Source organism: Microcaecilia unicolor, chromosome 3 (genome assembly GCF_901765095.1).
Source record: "Microcaecilia unicolor chromosome 3, aMicUni1.1, whole genome shotgun sequence".
NCBI classification, from domain to species: domain Eukaryota; kingdom Metazoa; phylum Chordata; class Amphibia; order Gymnophiona; family Siphonopidae; genus Microcaecilia; species Microcaecilia unicolor.
The window spans coordinates 309,570,323-309,589,514 of NC_044033.1; the positions used below are offsets into that span (position 1 = coordinate 309,570,323).

The 19,192-nt window shown below is 43.1% G+C and overlaps 1 protein-coding gene across 1 annotated transcript in view; it reads left to right on the forward strand.

The window, feature by feature from the left end:
- The window catches only part of TESPA1 (thymocyte expressed, positive selection associated 1), a 106,662-nt gene that overhangs the window by 55,259 nt on the left and 32,211 nt on the right, over positions 1-19,192 (forward strand). Inside the window, exons 5-9 of the mRNA XM_030195470.1 lie at positions 8,540-8,593; positions 9,903-9,939; positions 12,063-12,158; positions 15,278-15,486; positions 15,928-16,401. Of these exons, the coding sequence (XP_030051330.1) occupies positions 8,540-8,593; positions 9,903-9,939; positions 12,063-12,158; positions 15,278-15,486; positions 15,928-16,401 (870 nt within the window). The remainder of the gene's footprint in view (positions 1-8,539; positions 8,594-9,902; positions 9,940-12,062; positions 12,159-15,277; positions 15,487-15,927; positions 16,402-19,192) is intronic.

The window sequence follows — 19,192 nt, forward strand, 5'->3', positions numbered from 1 at the left end:
TCAGGTTAACTGCATAAATCGGACTGCATAAAAATCAATCCTATCTTTAAGCAGTAGCCCACAGCTAGCTAAGTGTTGAATATCCCACTTAACCAGGCTATGTGTTAGCCTGCTCTGGAAACCTAGAAATTCAATTCCTGTGCCCAGACATGGCCCAGCATTGAATTTCTGGGTTTAACGCCAGTGACAGTCAGCCAAACACTGATCGCCGCATGTCTAACATTTAGGCATCTACAGCTACACCAGTCCTAGAGCTAGCATAAATGTGAGCACCTAAAGGAGGCAGGGACATATATCATAGGGTAATTTATAAAATACATTTTCCACATGTTAACCTTATATATCTTTGTTGTCTCTATGTGTATCTTTAATGGGGAGGAATTAGAATGGAGAAATATCCAAACATTCCATTCATTCACAAAGAATAACCTGTGTAATTAAGCATCTAACCCAGTGCTTATCAAACTTTCTGTAGCAATGAGCCCATTTACACATCCACAGAAAGTGCATGGCTTCACCAGAGATGTGGGCTGATGACATCTCTATGAGCAGGTTGTGACCCCCAAATGTGGATTTTATGATCCCATTTGGGGTCGCGACCCACAGTTTGGGAAGCCCTGATCTAACCATTAGATATTGCTGTAAACAGATTTCACAGAGTGGATTGTACATTTTAATCACAGGATGCTACTGTTTCATGAAAACAAGTATTGATATGAAACAACAAAGTGAGGAAAACAAATGTGGATACCAAAAAATGCTTTATTATATATAAAAAAAAAAAACGACCCGACACAGCCGTGTTTCGGCCCAAAGGCCTGCCTCAGGGGTCTTGAACAACCTCAAAACATGCAGTGTAAAACATATACTGTTGTAAATGTGCTGCGACAAAAACTCCTTTGGTCTCCTCTCTTCCAAGAAAATAAAAACAATATAAACGTCAATGCCAAAAGCAAAGACTAATGCTCTGCTCCTAAAGAACGTGTGTACAGTTACCAACTGATTGCCATGCTTCACCACCAGGAGACTGTACCTATAGCAACCAGTATCAAACTATGGGGGGGGGGGGGGGAAACTATCAGTGGGCTACTGTTAAGACGAGCTATTTTACTACACATCATAGAATTTTAGCACAGGGTTGCATTTTATGCAATGAGACCCTGTGCTAAAATAGCATGACTCAGTGGCGTAGCTAGGGTAGTTGACACCCGGGGCAGGTCATTTTTTAACACCCCCCTCCAAAATCCAGTACTAGGCATACCGAGAATACAAAACACTCAGGATCTCTAGAGCAATTCTTCCATACCATAAGCAGTAATTTCTATGAGTCACATAAGGAAAAGGAAAGCATTTTAAACACTACAGTGAGCACTACAACATCAATTCACCTATTGTAAATCGAAACCAGACAGAATAGTACAGATCATCGATCCTGCACAGTGAATGCCAACTGAAAGCCATGTCTTTTTCACAAACACAGATACACCCTAATCCACTATAGAACAAGTAATCATAAACTTTCCATTTAGACAAAAATTAAACTGAACCCCCAAGAGGCCAGAGTGAGCATACAATGCAACACCACAGAAACAGAAAATGTCCCCTAGTACTGTGCGAAATATAAAGACAGCAGATGTAAATTTGAAAAAACTAACAAATACCAATCACTTTACAAATTAACAAATAGAAATAAAACAAAAATAGAAAATAAAATAATATCATTTTATTGGACTAATACATTTAGCTTTCAGAGGCCAAAACCTCCTTCCTCAGATCAATACAGTATAGTGCTGTTACAGTATCCTATCCTGACCTGAGGAAGGGGGTTTTGTTCTCCGAACGTTAGTCAAAATGTATTAAAATTAGTCCAATAAAGCTTACCTTATTTCCATGTTCTATTTATAAGCATTTATTAACACAGCTACAATACTACTTTATCCTAAAGCATAAAAAAATAAAAATATATATTTTATTTACAGTTTGTTGTCTCTGGTTTCTGCTTTCCTCATCTTCTTTTCACTGTCTTCCTTCCATCCAGCATCTGCCTTCTCTCTCTCCCTGCCATCCTGTGTCTGCTCTCTCTCTCCTGTCCCCTCCATACAATGTCTGCCCTCTCTCCCTGCCCCTTCCATCCACTGTCTGCCCGCTCTCTCTCCTTTCCATCTAGCATCTGACCTCTATCTCTGCCCCCTTCCATCCACTGTCTGCTCTTTCACTCCCTTCTATCCACTGTCTGCCCTTTCTCTCTGCTCCTTCGATCCACCATTTGCTCTCCCTCTCATTCCCCCTTCCATCCAGGATCTATCCCCCCTCTCTCACTGCCCCCTCTTTCCGGCTCCCAGTTTCAGCCCCATTATCCCACCTGCGGCTGCCCCTAGTTCCAGATCCATTGATTCTCCCACCTACCCCTGCCTCAGGCATGACCCCATTCTCCCTCCTGCCCACTTTTCAGACCCCAGTTCCAGCTCCATGCCCCTTCTCCCATCTGTCCCCCACCCAGTCCCTTCTGCCATCTGAGTCCCTCTCACCCCATCTGTCCCCCACCCAGTCCCTTCTGCCATCCGAGTCCCCCCATCCTCACCCCATCTGTCCCCCACCCAGTCCCTTCTGCCATCCGTCCCCCCCCCACCCTCACCCCATCTGTCCACCACCCAGTCCCTTCTGCCATCCGAGTCCCTCCCACCCTCACCCCATCTGTCCCCCACCCAGTCCCTTCTGCCATCCGAGTCCCTCTCACCCCATCTTTCCCCCACTCAGTCCCTTCTGCCATCCGAGTCCCTCCCACCCTCACCCTGCCTCATCTTCTCCCTGCCACCCGGTCTATAAAAAGAAATCTCCGACGCGATAGAGAAGTGCAGCACCTCGTATCTGCATGTAAAAGAAGTGGATCGTCTTATCGGGCCTTCCCTCACTGTCCCGCCCTTGCGGAAATAGGAAGTTGCGTCAGAGGAGGGCGGGACAGAGTGAGGGAAGGCCCAATGAGATGATCCGCTTCTTTTACTTGCAGTCGCAGACACGAGGTGCTGCGCTTTGCTACCGCATCGGAGATTTCTTTTTAAAGGGCTGGTGCGGGGGGGGGGGTGCCAGAGGAGCGAGAAGAGGACCGAGCAGCGGGAGCTGTGGAGCACCCCCCTTTCTGCTGACACCCGGGGCGGACCGCCCCCACCGCCCCGCCCTTGCTACGCCACTGGCATGACTTATGGCAAAATAACTCATCTTAACAGTAGCCCATGTTGATGACTTCTCCCCTACACGGTTCAGTCATTAGGGGTGTAATTTTATAAGGAGGGTGCCAGAATTTAGTCACCAAAAACATAAGCAAATGACTAAAATATCTGTAGAAAAATATTTTTTTCATACAGTGCATAATTAAGCTGTGGAATCCTTGGATGGGGGATGTGGTCAAGGTGACCAGCATTTTAGGATTCAAAAGAGGTTTAGACAAGTTCTTGGAGGAAAAGTCCATAAATTATTAGCCAGGTGGACTTGGGAAAGCCATTGCTCACCCTTAGCAATGAGCTATGAGAAACAGATCTATACTCATAATAGATCTGAAAATTATCTGCATACATCAGATATTTGAAGCCTGCTTTCCTAATAATCTTGCCAAGGGGTTGAATTAAGGGCTAGATTTTATATATGGCACTGAAAAATACCTGCTTAAACAGTATTCTATAAGCCGCGCCTAAAGTTGGACGTGGTTTATAGAATAAACGCTTAAGCAGAGAGGTCACACATCAATTTAGGTGCCACCACTTGCACCAACAAAAACGTGGTGCAAATGCCTGCACCTAAATTTATGCGAGGAGCACCTATATTCTGTAACTCAAAAACACACTCCTGTTCTGCCCCAAAAAGCTCACGACCTCCCGTTTGCATGCCCCTTTTTTTTGGACCATGCGTAAATTTTAGGTGTGGATCTCAATTAATGTGTGTTAGTTCCAATTAAATCAAATAATTGCTTGTTAAGCCACTTATTGACACTAATTGACTCATTATTCTATTAAATTGCACACGCAAATCTGGAGCACACCTAATTTTGGACATGCAATTTTTGGCGATGTTTATAGAATCAGAGGGTAAATAATGGGAGCATGCATGAAATGAAAATTGCCCTTTTTACAGAGGACAACCTATTATTTCTAAGCAACCTTAAGAGTTCAGTTTCACATATGAAGAGCAAATCACTTCAGTCATTTCTCCAGATTCAAAATACATTTTAGCAAATCTGAAACTTTAGATCCTTTACATAAACTTGTTTAATTGAATCTTTCCCCCATGCAACTGGATTGTCTATATCGTATGCAAATTGAAGCATATTCCATAATAATGCATATCTTAATTAGTTAACAAGCTAATCAGCGCTGATAATTAGATGTTAACAAGCAATTATTTATTTATTTATTGCATTTGTATCCCACATTTTCCCACCTCTTTGAGGCTGAATGTGGCTTACATTACATCATGAATAGTGGAAATACATAAGAGAATAGATAATTGGTATTGCATAAGAATCTTGGGTTACATGACAAAGATAAAACATGATAGTGTAAAATAAGCAATTAAGTGGACTAATTGGCATTAATTAGAATTTACACCCACTACCTGCTAAGCATATTCTGAAAAGCGGTGCATAGAAATTCTAATGCGTGCTGCCAAAAAGGGGGTGTGGCTATGGGCATGGACTGGGCGGGCTGTGGGTGTTCTGGAAAACTACATGCAGGGTTATAGGATATACCTTCTCTGCACCTAACTTAGGCGCTGGTATTTACTTGGTGTAAATGGCTACACCTAGAGTTAGGCACTGTCATTGGCCGTATTCTATATACCGCGTGGAAATGTAGACTTATTCTATAAAGTACACCTAAATTAAGGCATACCGTATAGAATGCGCTTAGGCAAATTTAATTTCAGTGCCAAATTTTTAGGCATGATATATAGAATCTAGTCCTAATTGGGTGGCTGAGCCCATTAAATAATTAAAGCTTACAATCCCATGGGATTTATCTAAGATTTATGCATTAAATATCATGGCACAGATTATAATCATGCACAAAACATTACATAATGGGTAAATCTCACTATGTTTCTGATGCGTGTTTTACTTGAATGGATGTACAGTATGTTCTTCAAGTTGTACACATCAGAATCACAAATTATGATATGTAAAAGGTTAATAAAATTATTTTCCATTTCATTTAGAAGACAAAAAAAAAGCAAAATTAGGGATGTGTGTATCCAACTGCAGACAGGGGACAGGCATCACTATGTATACACAGTTGCAATATGGCACATTTACTTTGGCATGCCAGTGATTGGCAGTTTAATAATGGCACATACTTGGCTTTAGAATCGAGAAGCAACTCATTTCCCCTGTATGCTTAAAATGTATTCTCCATGCGAAATCGGGAAAGCTGGATGCGCGTATTAAAAATAGCTTATTGTTTGGCCCAGTGAGATGAGCCAGGCAAACTGTTAGAAGCAAACTGGGATGGCCACACAATTATTCAGCTTTTCTGCTTCTGAGAGCAAATCTGGATTTTCTGCCTGGTATCCAGAATTTGATATTCAGCAACTGGGAGCTATTAAAGATGGATGGTACTGGAAATCTTTTGACTGATAAGGTGTCAGTATTGAGCTTCCAGCATGTACTGGATAAGTTTGGGGTAGGTAATAAAGAATTTTTGCTTTTTTGTAAGCTAGGCACTTATCAACTTACTTGCAAAATATCTGCCTATCCACCGTTATTGCTTCTCAGTTTGACTATCTTTCGGTATCAGCATGAACAATAAATTCTCCTGGCCTAGTATTCAAAAGTACTTAACTGCTTATCTGCTTCCAAGATCAGTGCTGCTGATCGGGACCGGTCAACAGTTTACAGATAATGCCACTGAAAATTACTTCAGGCTACCCTGACAATATCCAGATAGCACTGGGGAAATCCATAGGGGGAGCTATCTGGTCCCTGGTTAGCAGCAATATTCAGTTGGCTAACCGAATAACTATCTGAGGGGTCATTTTACTAAGCTGCGGTAAAAGGAAGCCTATGCTAGCTTCAGCGCATGTTTTTGACATGCGCTGAGGTCCACTTTTACAGCAGCAGGTAAAAGGCTATCATTTTCTGAGGACGAGAAATGACCGTGCAGTAAGCGAAACACTTACCGCGCAGCCATTTTGGGGGGAACCCTTACCACCACCCATTGAGATGGCAGTAAGGGCTCCCATACTAACCCGGTGGTAACCAGGCCAATTAACACCAAAGCCAATAATTGGTAGTTAATGCCAATTAGCAGCTAAGTATTATATTAAGGTACACATGCAACTGACATTATTCTATAGCACGCATGCAACTATGCGCACTAAGCATAAAACTGCACACATAAATTTATTTATTTGTTACATTTGTATCCCACATTTTCCCACCTATTTGCAGGCTCAATGTGGCTTATATAGTACCATAACGGTGTTCGCCAAGTCCGGTAGAGGAACAAATACAATGTGATGTTAGGGTCGAATAAGGTAGAACTAGGGGCCCCTTTTACAAAGGTGCACTAGTATTTTTAGGGCACACTAAACATTACAGCGCGTTAACTGTGTAGATACCCATAGGAATATTATGGACGTCTACATGGTTGGAACACGATCATTTTTAGCACACACTAAAAATGCTAGAGCACATCTGTAAACGGCCCCATAAGGGAATGATGACTATGGGGCCCTTGTACTAAAGGGTTGCCACGCAGCAACCTGGAAGTACTGCTAGCCCAATGTGGCTGCTTACATTAGTTCCACCTCGAGCGCGTGCAATTTCCAGTGCTATGGAAAATAATTTCTTCATTTCTAGCATGCTGCCTGGTTACTGCTGGGTTACCATAGGAGCTCTTACTTCCACCTTAGTGGGTGGTGGTAAGTGCTCCCTCTCCCCCCCCCCCCCCCCCAGCATGGCCATGCTTTTTATCCACTGCAGTAAAAAGGGCCCTGGTGAGTGGCAAAAACAGCCCCCGCCGCTACTGCAGGGTCCTTTTTACTGCAGCTTGGTAAAAGGACCCCTTAATTTTTACATAATGATATACTGATGACTGATCTGTATAAACAGGTTGGAGCTGGTCCAGAGAGCAACTACTAAAATGGTCAGTGTCATAAACAGTATGGGAACCACGTGGTGGCTGAACAGAAGACTCCCACGGGGAATACAAGGCAAAGCCAAAAAAAAGTGGCAAACAGAAGAAAGCTCAGCAGACAATGAGACTTTAAAAAATGTGCAAGAATACTTTAAGCATATAAACAGTTCCTTTATTTCTACTGTATAAAACACTCTTCTTTAGTTGCTGTTGTATAAAAAGACATGGCACCGTGTTTCAGCTTGGAATGCCTGCCTCAGGAGTATTGCAGTAATTTGTCCAATGAATGGAACAAAACAAGGTGTAGTGGAGGAGTGGCCTAGTGGTGAAAGCACTGGTCTTGCAATCCAGAGGTGGCCAGTTCAAACCCCACTGCTGCTGTTTGTGATCTTGGGCAAGTCATTTAACCCTCCATTGCCTCAGATACAAACTTAGATTGTCAGCTTTCCTGGGACAGAGAATTATCCAGTGTACCTGAATATAACTCACCTTGAGCTACTACTGAAAAAGGTGTGAACAAAATGGAAATAAAATAAATAAAAAACAGCTAAATGTATTGTCTAATGGTCTCTTTAAAAAGACCACAATCAGAAAATGGTTTCCAACAAACCTCTTAGAAGAGTCATACAGCATAAAGAAAATGCAACTCTGCAGTGTGTACAAGAGTATGGGGACAGACTTAAAGATCTCAGTATGTATACTGTGGAGGAAAGTCAGGTAGGGGAGGTATGATAGAGACATTTAAATACCTAATGTGGAATAAATGCAGGAGGCGAGTCTATTTCAATTAAAAGGAAGCTCTTGAAGATGGGGACATAGGATGAAGGTAAAAGGGGACAGTCTCAGGAGTAATCTAAATTTGACATTAGACAAGAACTTGGACTTGTGAGAATCAGTGAAAACTCATTGTGGGGCCCTTTTACCAAGTGCCGGTAGGGATACCACGTATGTAAATTGACACTACCGCCTTGTTAGCATGCCCGCCTGGTGGTAATGTCAATGTTGACGCACACTGTTTCCTGCGGAAAAATATATTTTTCTATTTTCTACTGCGGGGGGGGGGGGGGGGGGGTGTTCCTGGCAGTAATCAGTATTGCAGCCACATTGGCGTGCACTGCATGAGTACCGTGCTTGTACTTCGTGAGCACTTATCGCTAGGTCAATGGGTGGCGGTAAGGGCTTAGGCAGTAAATAGCCGCATGTTACTTTTAATTCTAGCACACGGCCATTTACTGCCCCCATTGAAAAAGCCTTTTTTCCCCAGCACGCACCAAAAAACATACACCCGCACTACCGCAGGAACCCCATATGACATAACTGTCTGACTTGTGGCTGTGTAAAGCTCCAGTGAATAGAATTTGCCATCTCCCAAGTTTTGTTATTTGCATTGCCTCAATCTCTCCATCTTCATTTTGCAGGGACTGGCAGTTATGGCAACAGCTTTGAAGATGACTTGACTTTGGGTGCAGAAGGTAAACCTATAAGATTGCAAATTTTGTTCTGTGGGGGTAGTGTAGAATAATCAACCCCAAATAGTGTCATCAGTGTTGACAGGGGTAGGGTTTTTAACTGGCTCCATATCATAAGGAACAAATTCATCCAATCTTAGTTTTTCCCTGTACACTGTTGACATCCTTCAGGAATTCAGGAGTACAAATACATGTACGCACAGGGTAAAGTCAGGACTGAATCAGCCTACTCCTTATGACAGGGAGCAGGTTGGTAACCATAGAAAAGGGGCATAAGACTAACACCACTAGTCATAGCAGGGACCATACATAATGTTTAGGGTTGCTGACTGATGCAGCTCAACACAAAAAGGCTGATTCAGAGCTGTTTTTCTCCTTTATATGCACAGAGAAAGAGACACAATCCTGATTTTCTTAGGGAAATCAGATCTATATTTCTACATATGTGATAGGGTAAAATCAGGACTGGATCTTTTGAACTGGGTCAACTGCTAACCATAGATGTAGTGCTAAAGCGGGGGTACTGCTTATTTCGATGTTCCAATCCTGATCTCACCTCCATTTCCTCTGTGAACTTATAGGGCCCGATGTCCAAAAAAAGCTAAAGGCCTGATATTCAAAGGATTTATGCTCCTAACTTTGAGAGTTGTGCTCCTAAATTGGCCTCTTTAAAAAATTTACTAGGGCTGACTGCATAATATTATACTCAGAATTTCACTAAACTCTTAAATTTAGGAGCATATTTAGGTAGGCGGATTTAGATTGGGGAAAAAGGAGCTTAGCAATGATTTAAGGGCAGGCCTACAGGCCTGATATTCAGCCAACAGTGGTAAGTGGCTTGTAAATCAATCACAGTTGTGGTCTGAATTAACCCCAGGTATTCAATGCCGGGGCATGTCCAGCCTCCGGCATTGAATATCCATGTTAATACAGAACCAAGCACTGGCCAATATTCAGACTGGTCTCCAGTTAATTCGGCATGCTTAGCTGGTTAGTGGACTGAATAATGCTGCCAACTGGCTAAGTAGAGCTCCACCCAGACTCCATCCCCGGACCACCCCTAACGAGCTGGTTATGAAACGGCCAGTTTAGAGATGATATTCATCATTTCTACATAGAAAAAGATTTAAAATAGGCACCATAACCAGCACCAATAGCAGTATGCACGGAGCAGAGGCGGGATTGGAACCTGTCTGTTATTGATGTCTCCCATATCATGAAATCATGAACAAACATTCTCCCACTAACCTTAGCACAGTTGAATGCAATTTTGGACTAAAATCTGAAGTTTAATTTTTGTTTCTTCTTTCAGCTAGAGTATTACCTGGAAATCATAAAACTGACATGAGGTGGGAAAGCTTTTTATCCCCTATCTTAGTCAATTGGCAGACATTGTCCTATTTTTAAAGTGCTGACTCGATTTATATTGCTGACTCGATTATATCCGACCCACCCCCATCCTCCCACCCTGTCAGACTGTCATAGTAATGCTTGAATGTTTTCACTTATATACACTGTCAGCTAGCACATTTGCTTATTTCCGATCTGACGAAGAAGGGCAACCTTCGAAAGCTAATCAAGAAATGTATTAAGTTATGTCCAATAAAAAAGGTATCATCTTATTTTCTTTTCCATGTTTTATTTTGTTTGATTTCTATTGATAACCTTAAGAGTGGACTAACACGGCTACCACACTCCTCTACTTATGATTGTAAAGGAATTTGTGCACTTGGATTTACACCTGCTTTGTACCATGCACACGTTTTCTGGGTTATTTTTGTGCATAGGAAGGGATTCTATAAATGGGGCTCGAAATTCGGCGCCAGAAAAAAAAAATCAGTACTAAACGTGATTCTACATAGGGCGTGTGCCCTTTATAGAATCAAGCTTAGCACCAGTTCCTGCATCTAACTTTAGGCACCAGAATATCGCCTGCTGAAACCTGGTGTAAATGCTGGCACCCAAGTTAGGCACGCTGAGGCCGTATTCTATAACTATGCCTGCAACTTTTTTGGAATGCCCTGACACACCCATGGCCATGCCCCTTTTTGAGTTATGCACTAGAAGAGTTAGGCGCCTTACCTTATGGAAAGCATATGGACAGAAGCATGCACAAATTTTAATGAGTGCCAATTAACTTCAATAGTTGGTTGTTGGCACCCAATTATTGATAGTTAAGGGCTCATTACTCAATTTGCATATGCATTTTGGGTGCACAAATCTGGGTGCCACAAATGGAATCTGAGGGATAGTTTCAAAAATATGTGCATAAATACAAATCCTCACCTAATCCTGCCATGTGACGAATTTGCTTACTCCAAGTAAAGTTACATTTGTACAGGCTGTGTGTTCTTAACTTTATGCACAAAACACACTAGGGGTTAGATTCTACATATGGTGCCAAAAAATCAGTGCCGATAAAAGCACTATTCAATAAGTTGCACTAAAGATAGGCACGGCTTATAGAACAGCTCTTATGCCTGGGAATTGCATCTAACTTTAGGCGCGGCCATTTACACGAACTGAAACGCCTCATGTAGAGGCAGGTGACAGATGTAGCAAATGTAGCCCCCATGGCTACACCTGACAGTTGTTGAGGTCATCTTTGGCTATTGTGTCCTTATATACATCTATTCCTCAACAAGCGGCTTTGGACATGTTGACCCAAGTTTTGGATTTTCGACCAAAACCACATTTGGATCCTACTGCTTTTCTCATATCTTTAGCACAATTGGCATTGAGAGAAGAGTTCTTATTTAAGGATGCTCAAGCCCCGCCAGCCAAAGAGTTTCCCTGCTGGAGCCCTGCCTGTGCTACCTGAGCAGCAGGAAATCGATAGGGTGGTCTAGTGGTTGATGCCAGTATTTCTGCACATGCTCAGTTCATGAAGTGCTGGCATCAGAGGCTGGAGCAGCCTACCTGCTTCCCTGCCTCTCAGACTTCAGGGGCAGGGCTTTGGCGGGTGACGACGAAACTTCAGCTGGTGGGGCTTCAGCATCCAGGTATGATCAGGGAGGCACAGCAATGGCAGCAGTGGGGGGGGGGGGGGGGGAATGCAGCAATGGCAGCAACACCAGCAGTGGGGGGGAGGGGGATGCGAGAAAATGCTTGGCCACCCAGTCCCCAGGCCCCTCCCAAATCAACTTCTGGCTATGCTCCTGGTTCAAAAATGGGGTAATCCATAAAGGGAGGGGTAGATAGAAAATATATAGATAATAGAGTGTTGGGAGTCACTGGGAGACAGAAAATTGACTTTCCTTTCCCCCACCCCCACTGCAAATTAATGAATAATGAATTCTAGGGTGACCATAGCTCAAAAAGTTCATATATGTCTTTCCTCAACTGTTATCAATATTACTGTAATGCTAAGCCTTCAAAGCCCTTGCATGTGTTTTGTTCCATTTCACAGACCTGTAATAATCTCACAGCATTTCTAGATTTCTGATAGTTTGCTGCTTTTTTGCACAAACAGGCCGATGTTAGCTAATTCTGACCCAAAGTTCCTGAAACTGAATCAAAGCTTTATCTCCAGCAGTGTATCCAGCAAGATGAACAGGACCTGCTCCAGGTAGCTGCTGTATTCACAAAGTTTAAATATTTGGGACCCGATATTCAAAGGATTTTTGTTCCTAACTTTGAGAGTGATGCTACTAAATTAGCTTCTTTGAAAATTTACAAGGGCTGAGTGCTTACATTTATACTCAAAAGTATACTAAACTCTTAAATTTAGAAGAATAAAAAATGGATGACAGTAGGGGTGGATTTAGCGGGGGGGGGGGGGGGGGGGGGGGGGAGGGGAATTAGGAGTGAAGCACTGATTTTCTTAGTAAAAGGGCCCCTTACTTTGTATCTAGGACAATGGAGGGTTAAGTGACTTGCCCAGGGTCACAAGGAGCTGCAGTGGGAATTGAACCCAGTTCCCCAGGTTCTCAGCCCACTGCACTAACAGTAGCAAAGCAATAAAATTACTTTATAGATAAAACTAACATCCTGCATCTTAATTAGGTTTTCATAAGGATCATTGCACAGAAACAGCTATGCTTGGTTTGCTTACACTGATTCAAACATAGATCAAGATAAAACTGTTGTTCTTATGTCACTAGACCTTTCCATAGCTTTTGATTTAGTAGACCATGATCTATTGCTGTCTAGACTTGTATTGACTTGGTTCAAATCATACTTGACAGGATATAAGTATTCCGAATCCAAACACTTTTACCTGTGGGGTCCCACAGGGGTCTGTATTGGCCTCTATCCTATTTAATATATTCACAGCTCCATTACTAGGATTATCCAGTCATTTGATTTAACATCATTTGCTTATGCTGATGACTTTCAGATCTTGACTACTCTCAGTCTTTCAGATATGCAGCAAATTGTTGGCTCACATTCCAATCTTTGTCAGGGAGGTTAAGTCCCAGTAGGCTTCTGATTTACTGATTGTCCTGATCTGCAGCTATAATACATTTGGGATGCAAATAACAAAATGGGCTATACCATATTAATCCTTTATAGCCCCTACCTCTCCTGCATGCACCTCTCAGTTGACTCACTCAATCCCAGGGATAAGTTCCACAAATGTTGATTGCCCAAATCCTGGCTTGGATTCTGTAACAAGTGGAAGACATTTCCGAGTTCATGGACCAAGGTGCATAGTTAATAAGTTCAAGGAGACATTTCAGACATAGGTGTAGTGGTTGAAATAAGTGCAATCCAGCGCAAAGAGTAACTGTGTGAATTACAGATTCACAGGATGCAGGTTTAAAACAGAATCGATTTCTGATCCTTACTGCCACGTCCTTCTGGAACACCTTCCTTCTTTTCCTTTGGACACTGGATCCCCTTTGAACTTATATTGGGTTTCCTAAGGACCCTTCTGGTATCTACTAATCCAAATGTTTGAACCTCTCCTAATTTCTTTTCGCTTCTCCTGTGCACTTCTCTGGGTTCCTGGATAAAGAACCATTTGGGCAGCTCTCTCCTTTTTTTTCTTTTCACCTTCCTAAACCATTATTAAGGTAGACTTGGGGAGAGCCATTTTTTTATCCCTGCAGTAAGCAGCATGGAGTTCATCTACTTTTTCGGATCCTGCTAGGTACTTGTGACCAGGATTGACCACTGTTGGACACACAGTACTGGGCTTGATGAACCTTTGGTCTGACCCAGTATGGCAATTCTTACATTCCACATGGCTGCTGAGCACCTGACATACATTCTCACTACTCTTGTTTAGGTCTTTGTTTTCTCTTATAACTCATGTCTTCTCTCTCCCTCAGAGCAGGGATCCCTCAGAAACAGCTACTTACAATGAAATGGCAGAAGCAGCACCAGTGGGACATTACAGCATATCCCTTTGCTTCTACAGCTGGACACCAGAAATAAGAGGCAGGATTCCTCCCTCTCCAGCTCCATACCAATTCTGATCACCAACTGGAAGGAAAACAGTGAACTGTTGCCTTTCTCATCTACCAACTGTAACCCTCTTCTCTCTTCTGACTAGAATCTTCTCAGACTTCAATGAGCAAACACGCTGAACTATACCATTGTGACCACTCCAGGAGACGAATGTCATAGCAAAATGTTCCTGCCCATTCTGCTCTGACAATTTCAGTATTTCCTGTGCTGGGAAGAGCAAGGACCTTAATAAAAAGGTCCAAAGGCCACATACTATTACTAATCATTTCTATAGCACTACTAAATGTACCCAGCACTGTACACAATCTAAGCTTTTGTACCTGGAGCAATGGAAGGCTAAGTGACTTGCCCAAGGTGCAGTAGGAATTGAACCCAGGATCAAAGCCTGCTGCACTAACCATTAGGTTACTTCTCCACTCTCATTCTTCCACTCCCTTTGCACCTAAAATTTAAAGTTCTCATTAGTTGGTGAAACTCTGCATTTTATGTGAAGTCACGTGCACTAGAGCAAACAGAGTCCACAAGCATGAAACATAAAGTTAGGAGAAGAAGATTAATAAAAAAAATTGTCCGGATTATATGCCCATATACCCAAAATGGTGGCAGGCCAAAAAAGGGAGGAGGGGATTTGTAGAAAACAATGGGGTTGCTCTGAGCTTCCAGGGAGAGGTGGCAGGTTTGGCAGTAAAACCATAGTATGCTCTCTAATTGGGAAGGGAGGGGGGATAGTGAAGGGAAGATAAATGGTAGATTGCCCTACATAGGTAAAAGGCTAGTCAGCCTGCTTCCTGTGAAGGGTACCTATGCTACCTATGTTGCCTTCCCCAGTTAAGGGCTAAATGAATAAGGGGCTATTTCCTACACTCAGTTGAGCTTTTATGAGTCACAGCTTGGAGATATCCTTAGCACAGTAAAGGCAAGGGAGGGAGGTGCTAAAAACCAGGATAGGTGGAGGAGTGGCCTAGTGGTTAGGGTGGTGGACTTTGGTCCTGAGGAACTGAGTTCAATTCCCTGCACAGGCAGCTCCTTGTGACTCTGGGCAAGTCACTTAACCGTCCATTGCCCCATGTAAGCTGCATTGAGCCTGCCATGAGTGGGAAAGCGCAGGGTACAAATGTAACAAAAAAAAAAAAATAGACAATTTTGTAGGTCTGACAGCTGGGAGAGATCCTTAGCTAGCACAGCATAGGCAGGGTGATTAATAGGTCACATGATCCTTATCTGCTGACATTTACTGCATTACTATTCTCTCTTCCCTTGTTTTCTTCATAGTGTGTCTGAGATCCTGGATATGTGTCAGGAGGATGCAGAGAGCATTCTCTATAACCTGGGGTTTGCCTGTGAAGAACCTCAAGTCACGGCCAAGATACCCACACGTTTTTTTCAGACTCCCTCCCAGGTGAAAGGCATCAATTTCCGAGTGTTTTTGGAAGCCCAGGTCCACCGGATAGAGCTGGAGGATCCTTGCCTAACTTTAGCAAGTGAGTACAAGGTTGACCCAGCATCTAAGCCAACGGGAGAGAGACTCCTCGTTTCTGTCTCCTCTCCCCAAAGTCTGCAATACTCTTTGTTCCTAAATGTATCATTTCTCAGTTCTTCCACATCCTTGATCAGACCTCCCTGGGTCCATTGATATATTTATAGCTTTATTGCTTGCTTGCTAACTTTAAACTGATGAAACAAAAAAGTAAAAAAAGAAAGAAAAGGTTTGATCATGTTTCTCCATTGCTGGTTTCTGTTCACTCACTGGCTTCCTATTAAAACACGAATCTTATTAAATTAGCTTGTTATGAAGTCATTTACTAAAACTTAGCTTGAGTTATCTGCAGCAGGGCCCATAGGAGCCTTTAGTATGACTACTCAATTCCAGTGCTAATTGCTTTGAACCCATTTTTATTTTCTCTTTGTTTTTCTGTTGGCAGGTCGTTTTAAGCAGGTTGAAGCACTAGCTACTACAGCAAATGCTCTTTGCTGTCTCTACTCTTATGTTTCTAAAACTCCCGTGCAGAAAATTGTCCCCTCTTACAGCTATTCCAGTTTTCCAAATGTCATAATCCCTGGAGTGAAGGAGGAACCTGTATCACCCATAGACCGCCTGAGAAATGCTGTAGACCGGATGTGCCTGTACACTTCGCAGAGAGACAGGAAATCCCTGTGCAAGGTGGCATGGGAGTTTCCCACAAAGCTGAGCAGCCTGGAAGAGGTGGTGCAGGAGGTGCTGGTGATGGTGAGGGAAGACAAGTTACGGTGTCAGGGCAGAGACTTAAAGGATGCAAGGGCCCAGGTGGAGTTCGGCTCAGCTTCTGAGAATGCACAGTGCCCACAGAAGGTTTCCCCCCCACAGCTGGATTCTCCAGCAGTTTCACAAGGCTTTCCTACCGGATTCTTGTCAAAAGGTAAAATGAGCCAAAGGTTCATGCATTTCCTAAGTCTCATCTCTTCCCAAGAGTCACTCTTTCCCTTTTCTATCTGATTATGCCTGCACGGAGGAAAAGCAGCATCACTGTGAGTGTCTCTTCCTTTTGGCAGTCCGAATACAGTGTAACTGGCCAATGGAATTCTTGAAGGCAGTGGCATACCAAGGGGGTGGCGGTGGGGGCGGTCCGCCCCGGGTGCACGCTGCTGGGGGGGTGCCGCGCGCCTGTCGGCTCTTCGTTTTCATGCTCCCTTTGCCCCGGAACAGGTTACTTCCTGTTCCGGGGCAGAGGGAGCATGAAAACAAAGAGCCGGCAGGTGCACGGTACCCCCCCCCCCCCCTCAGCGGCGTGCACCCGGGGGGTTCTTTCGCCGGGGGATTGGGGGTTCTTTCACCGGGGGGGCGTCGCGCTGTTCCGGGGGGGGGGGCGCTGCACCTGGGGGGGCGGGGCGCATTGGCGATCCGCCCCGGGTGTCAACCCCCTAGGAACGGCACTGCTTGAAGGTTATGATACTTTTTATTGTACTGACATGAAAATCATCTCTGGGTAAAGTACACAGGTCTTCCTCTTGGTCTTGAAACTTGAACCTGTAATAATGCTGTGCTATATGATTCTTATATTTCGCTAAGTTCAAAAGAGATTCTAAGAGGATTACAAATAATAAGTCCTTCTTCAGGAGAATTTACAATTGCATATCTAATACATTGAAGCTAAAAAGAAAACATGTTTCACATCGATTGCACATCTAAAACATTAATTACAGTTGTATATCTAATACATTGAAACTAAAAGCATGTTTCTCATCAAACAAAAAAGACTTTTACGCTTTCCTGAAGGAATATTGTGTTATTCTCTGAATTTCTAAAGGCAGTCTGTTCCAAAGTCTAATTCCCTGGTGTAAAAAGGAATACTTCAGCATGGTTTTCTTCCGAGCACCCTTAAAAGACGGATAGTTTAATTTCAAACAGCGTTCCGATCTACCTGAGGAAAAAGATGATAGGAAATCCAAATAATTAATCAGATCCAGCAGTGTACAGCATTTTGTACATCAGGTAATACAGTATCACAGCCTGCAAAAAAATTGAGATTTCTTCAGGAGCAATACAGTTACCAGCACTGTCTCTGTTACAAAGCCACTGGTTCTAACAGCCTGGTCATGAACCCCCTATTTGAAATTCTCTCTGTTCTTGAGAAATTGATTTTTGTAGGTTATCTTTTAAATCTTTGAAACCTGTCTGAAGAGAGAGATTTTTATTTTGATGGGAGGATGTGCATTGATGCATTTGAATGATTGCATGAATGCCAGCACTCTCTAGAGGCATGTTGTAAGGATGAAGCCAAAAATGCTTTAGGGAAAGGGAAATGGGACTTGATATACTGCCTTTCTGAGGTTTTTGCAACTACATTCAAAGCGGTTTCCATATATTCAGGTACTTGTTTTGTACCAGGGGCAATGGAGGGTTAAGTGACTTGCCCAGAGTCACAAGGAGCTGCAGTGGGAATTGGACTCAGTTCCCCAGGATCAAAGTCCATTGCACTAACCACTAGGCTACTCCTACACAGTAAGTGCTCTTAACTGCCATTGATGGGTACAATATTAAGAGTGATAGAAGTAATAAAAAGGATTAGGGGACCCTTTTACTAAGGCACGTAGGCGCCTATGTGTGAACAACATGCACCAAATTGGTGCCCTGCTACCGCCCTGCTACCGCATGCCGTGGGCAGTAATTCTATTTTTGACATGCGTCCAAAACGCGCATATTTTCTATTTTCTACCACGTGGCGGTTACCCGTCAATAATCGGCAGTTTCATGTGCTGGACGCTTACCGCCTGGTTAGCACTGAGACCTCACAGGTGAGTCAATGGGTGGCGATAAGGTCTCAGGCCGAAAATGGACACGCGCTGTTTTTAATTTTGCCGCGGGTCCATTTTCGAACACACACACACAAAAAGGCCTTTTTTCCAGGTGCCCTGAAAAAATGACCTGCGTGTGTCCAAAACACATGCCTACACCACTGCAGGCCACTTTTAGGCGCGCTTTAGTAAAAGGGCCCCTGAATGAGGAGAAGGGGAGAAGTAAAGTGGTATTAAAAGGAGTGTTGAGAGGACTAATGAGTAGCAGTAGAGGTGACAAGAATAGAGAAAGAAGTACTGGGAGTAATAATGGAAATAGTTATGGCAAAAGACAGCATGACCCACTGTGAAAGCTGAGTCTAGTTTTATGTAAGGTAGTGGTTAGCATTCAATTAATGTATGACTACTCTCCAGTTCAAAACTGAGCAGAAACAGCTCCTAATTACTGACTATTGTAGTGGTGTTCGAAAGAGGATTGACCAAGTTCCTGGAGGAAAAGTCCATAAAAAATTATTAACCAGGTAAACATGTGTAAGCCACTGACCTTCCCAATTTGTTGTTATATAGTACTACTTTTGACGTGTGTATGTGTGCCAGTGTTTCTTTACATGTGTTGATAATGATTTTTCCCATTAAATTGTGTGCCTAAACCAAAACTGGAGTAGACTTTCATAAGTTCAGGATCTGAGTTTCAGAGCCATGCAAAAGCAGATGAATGCAATGTCAGATTGATTGATTAATTAACATTTATAGTCTGCCTAGCAAATAATGGTCAAGGTGGATTCTAACCACACTTTCATAAAGGGACCTTCTTATGAAAATGTGGTAAAATCTGGGCTTAGCGCATTACACTAATCCCAGATCTAACGCAGCATTAAAGTCGGGCTTTTCCTTTTTTTTTGCAGGTTATATACT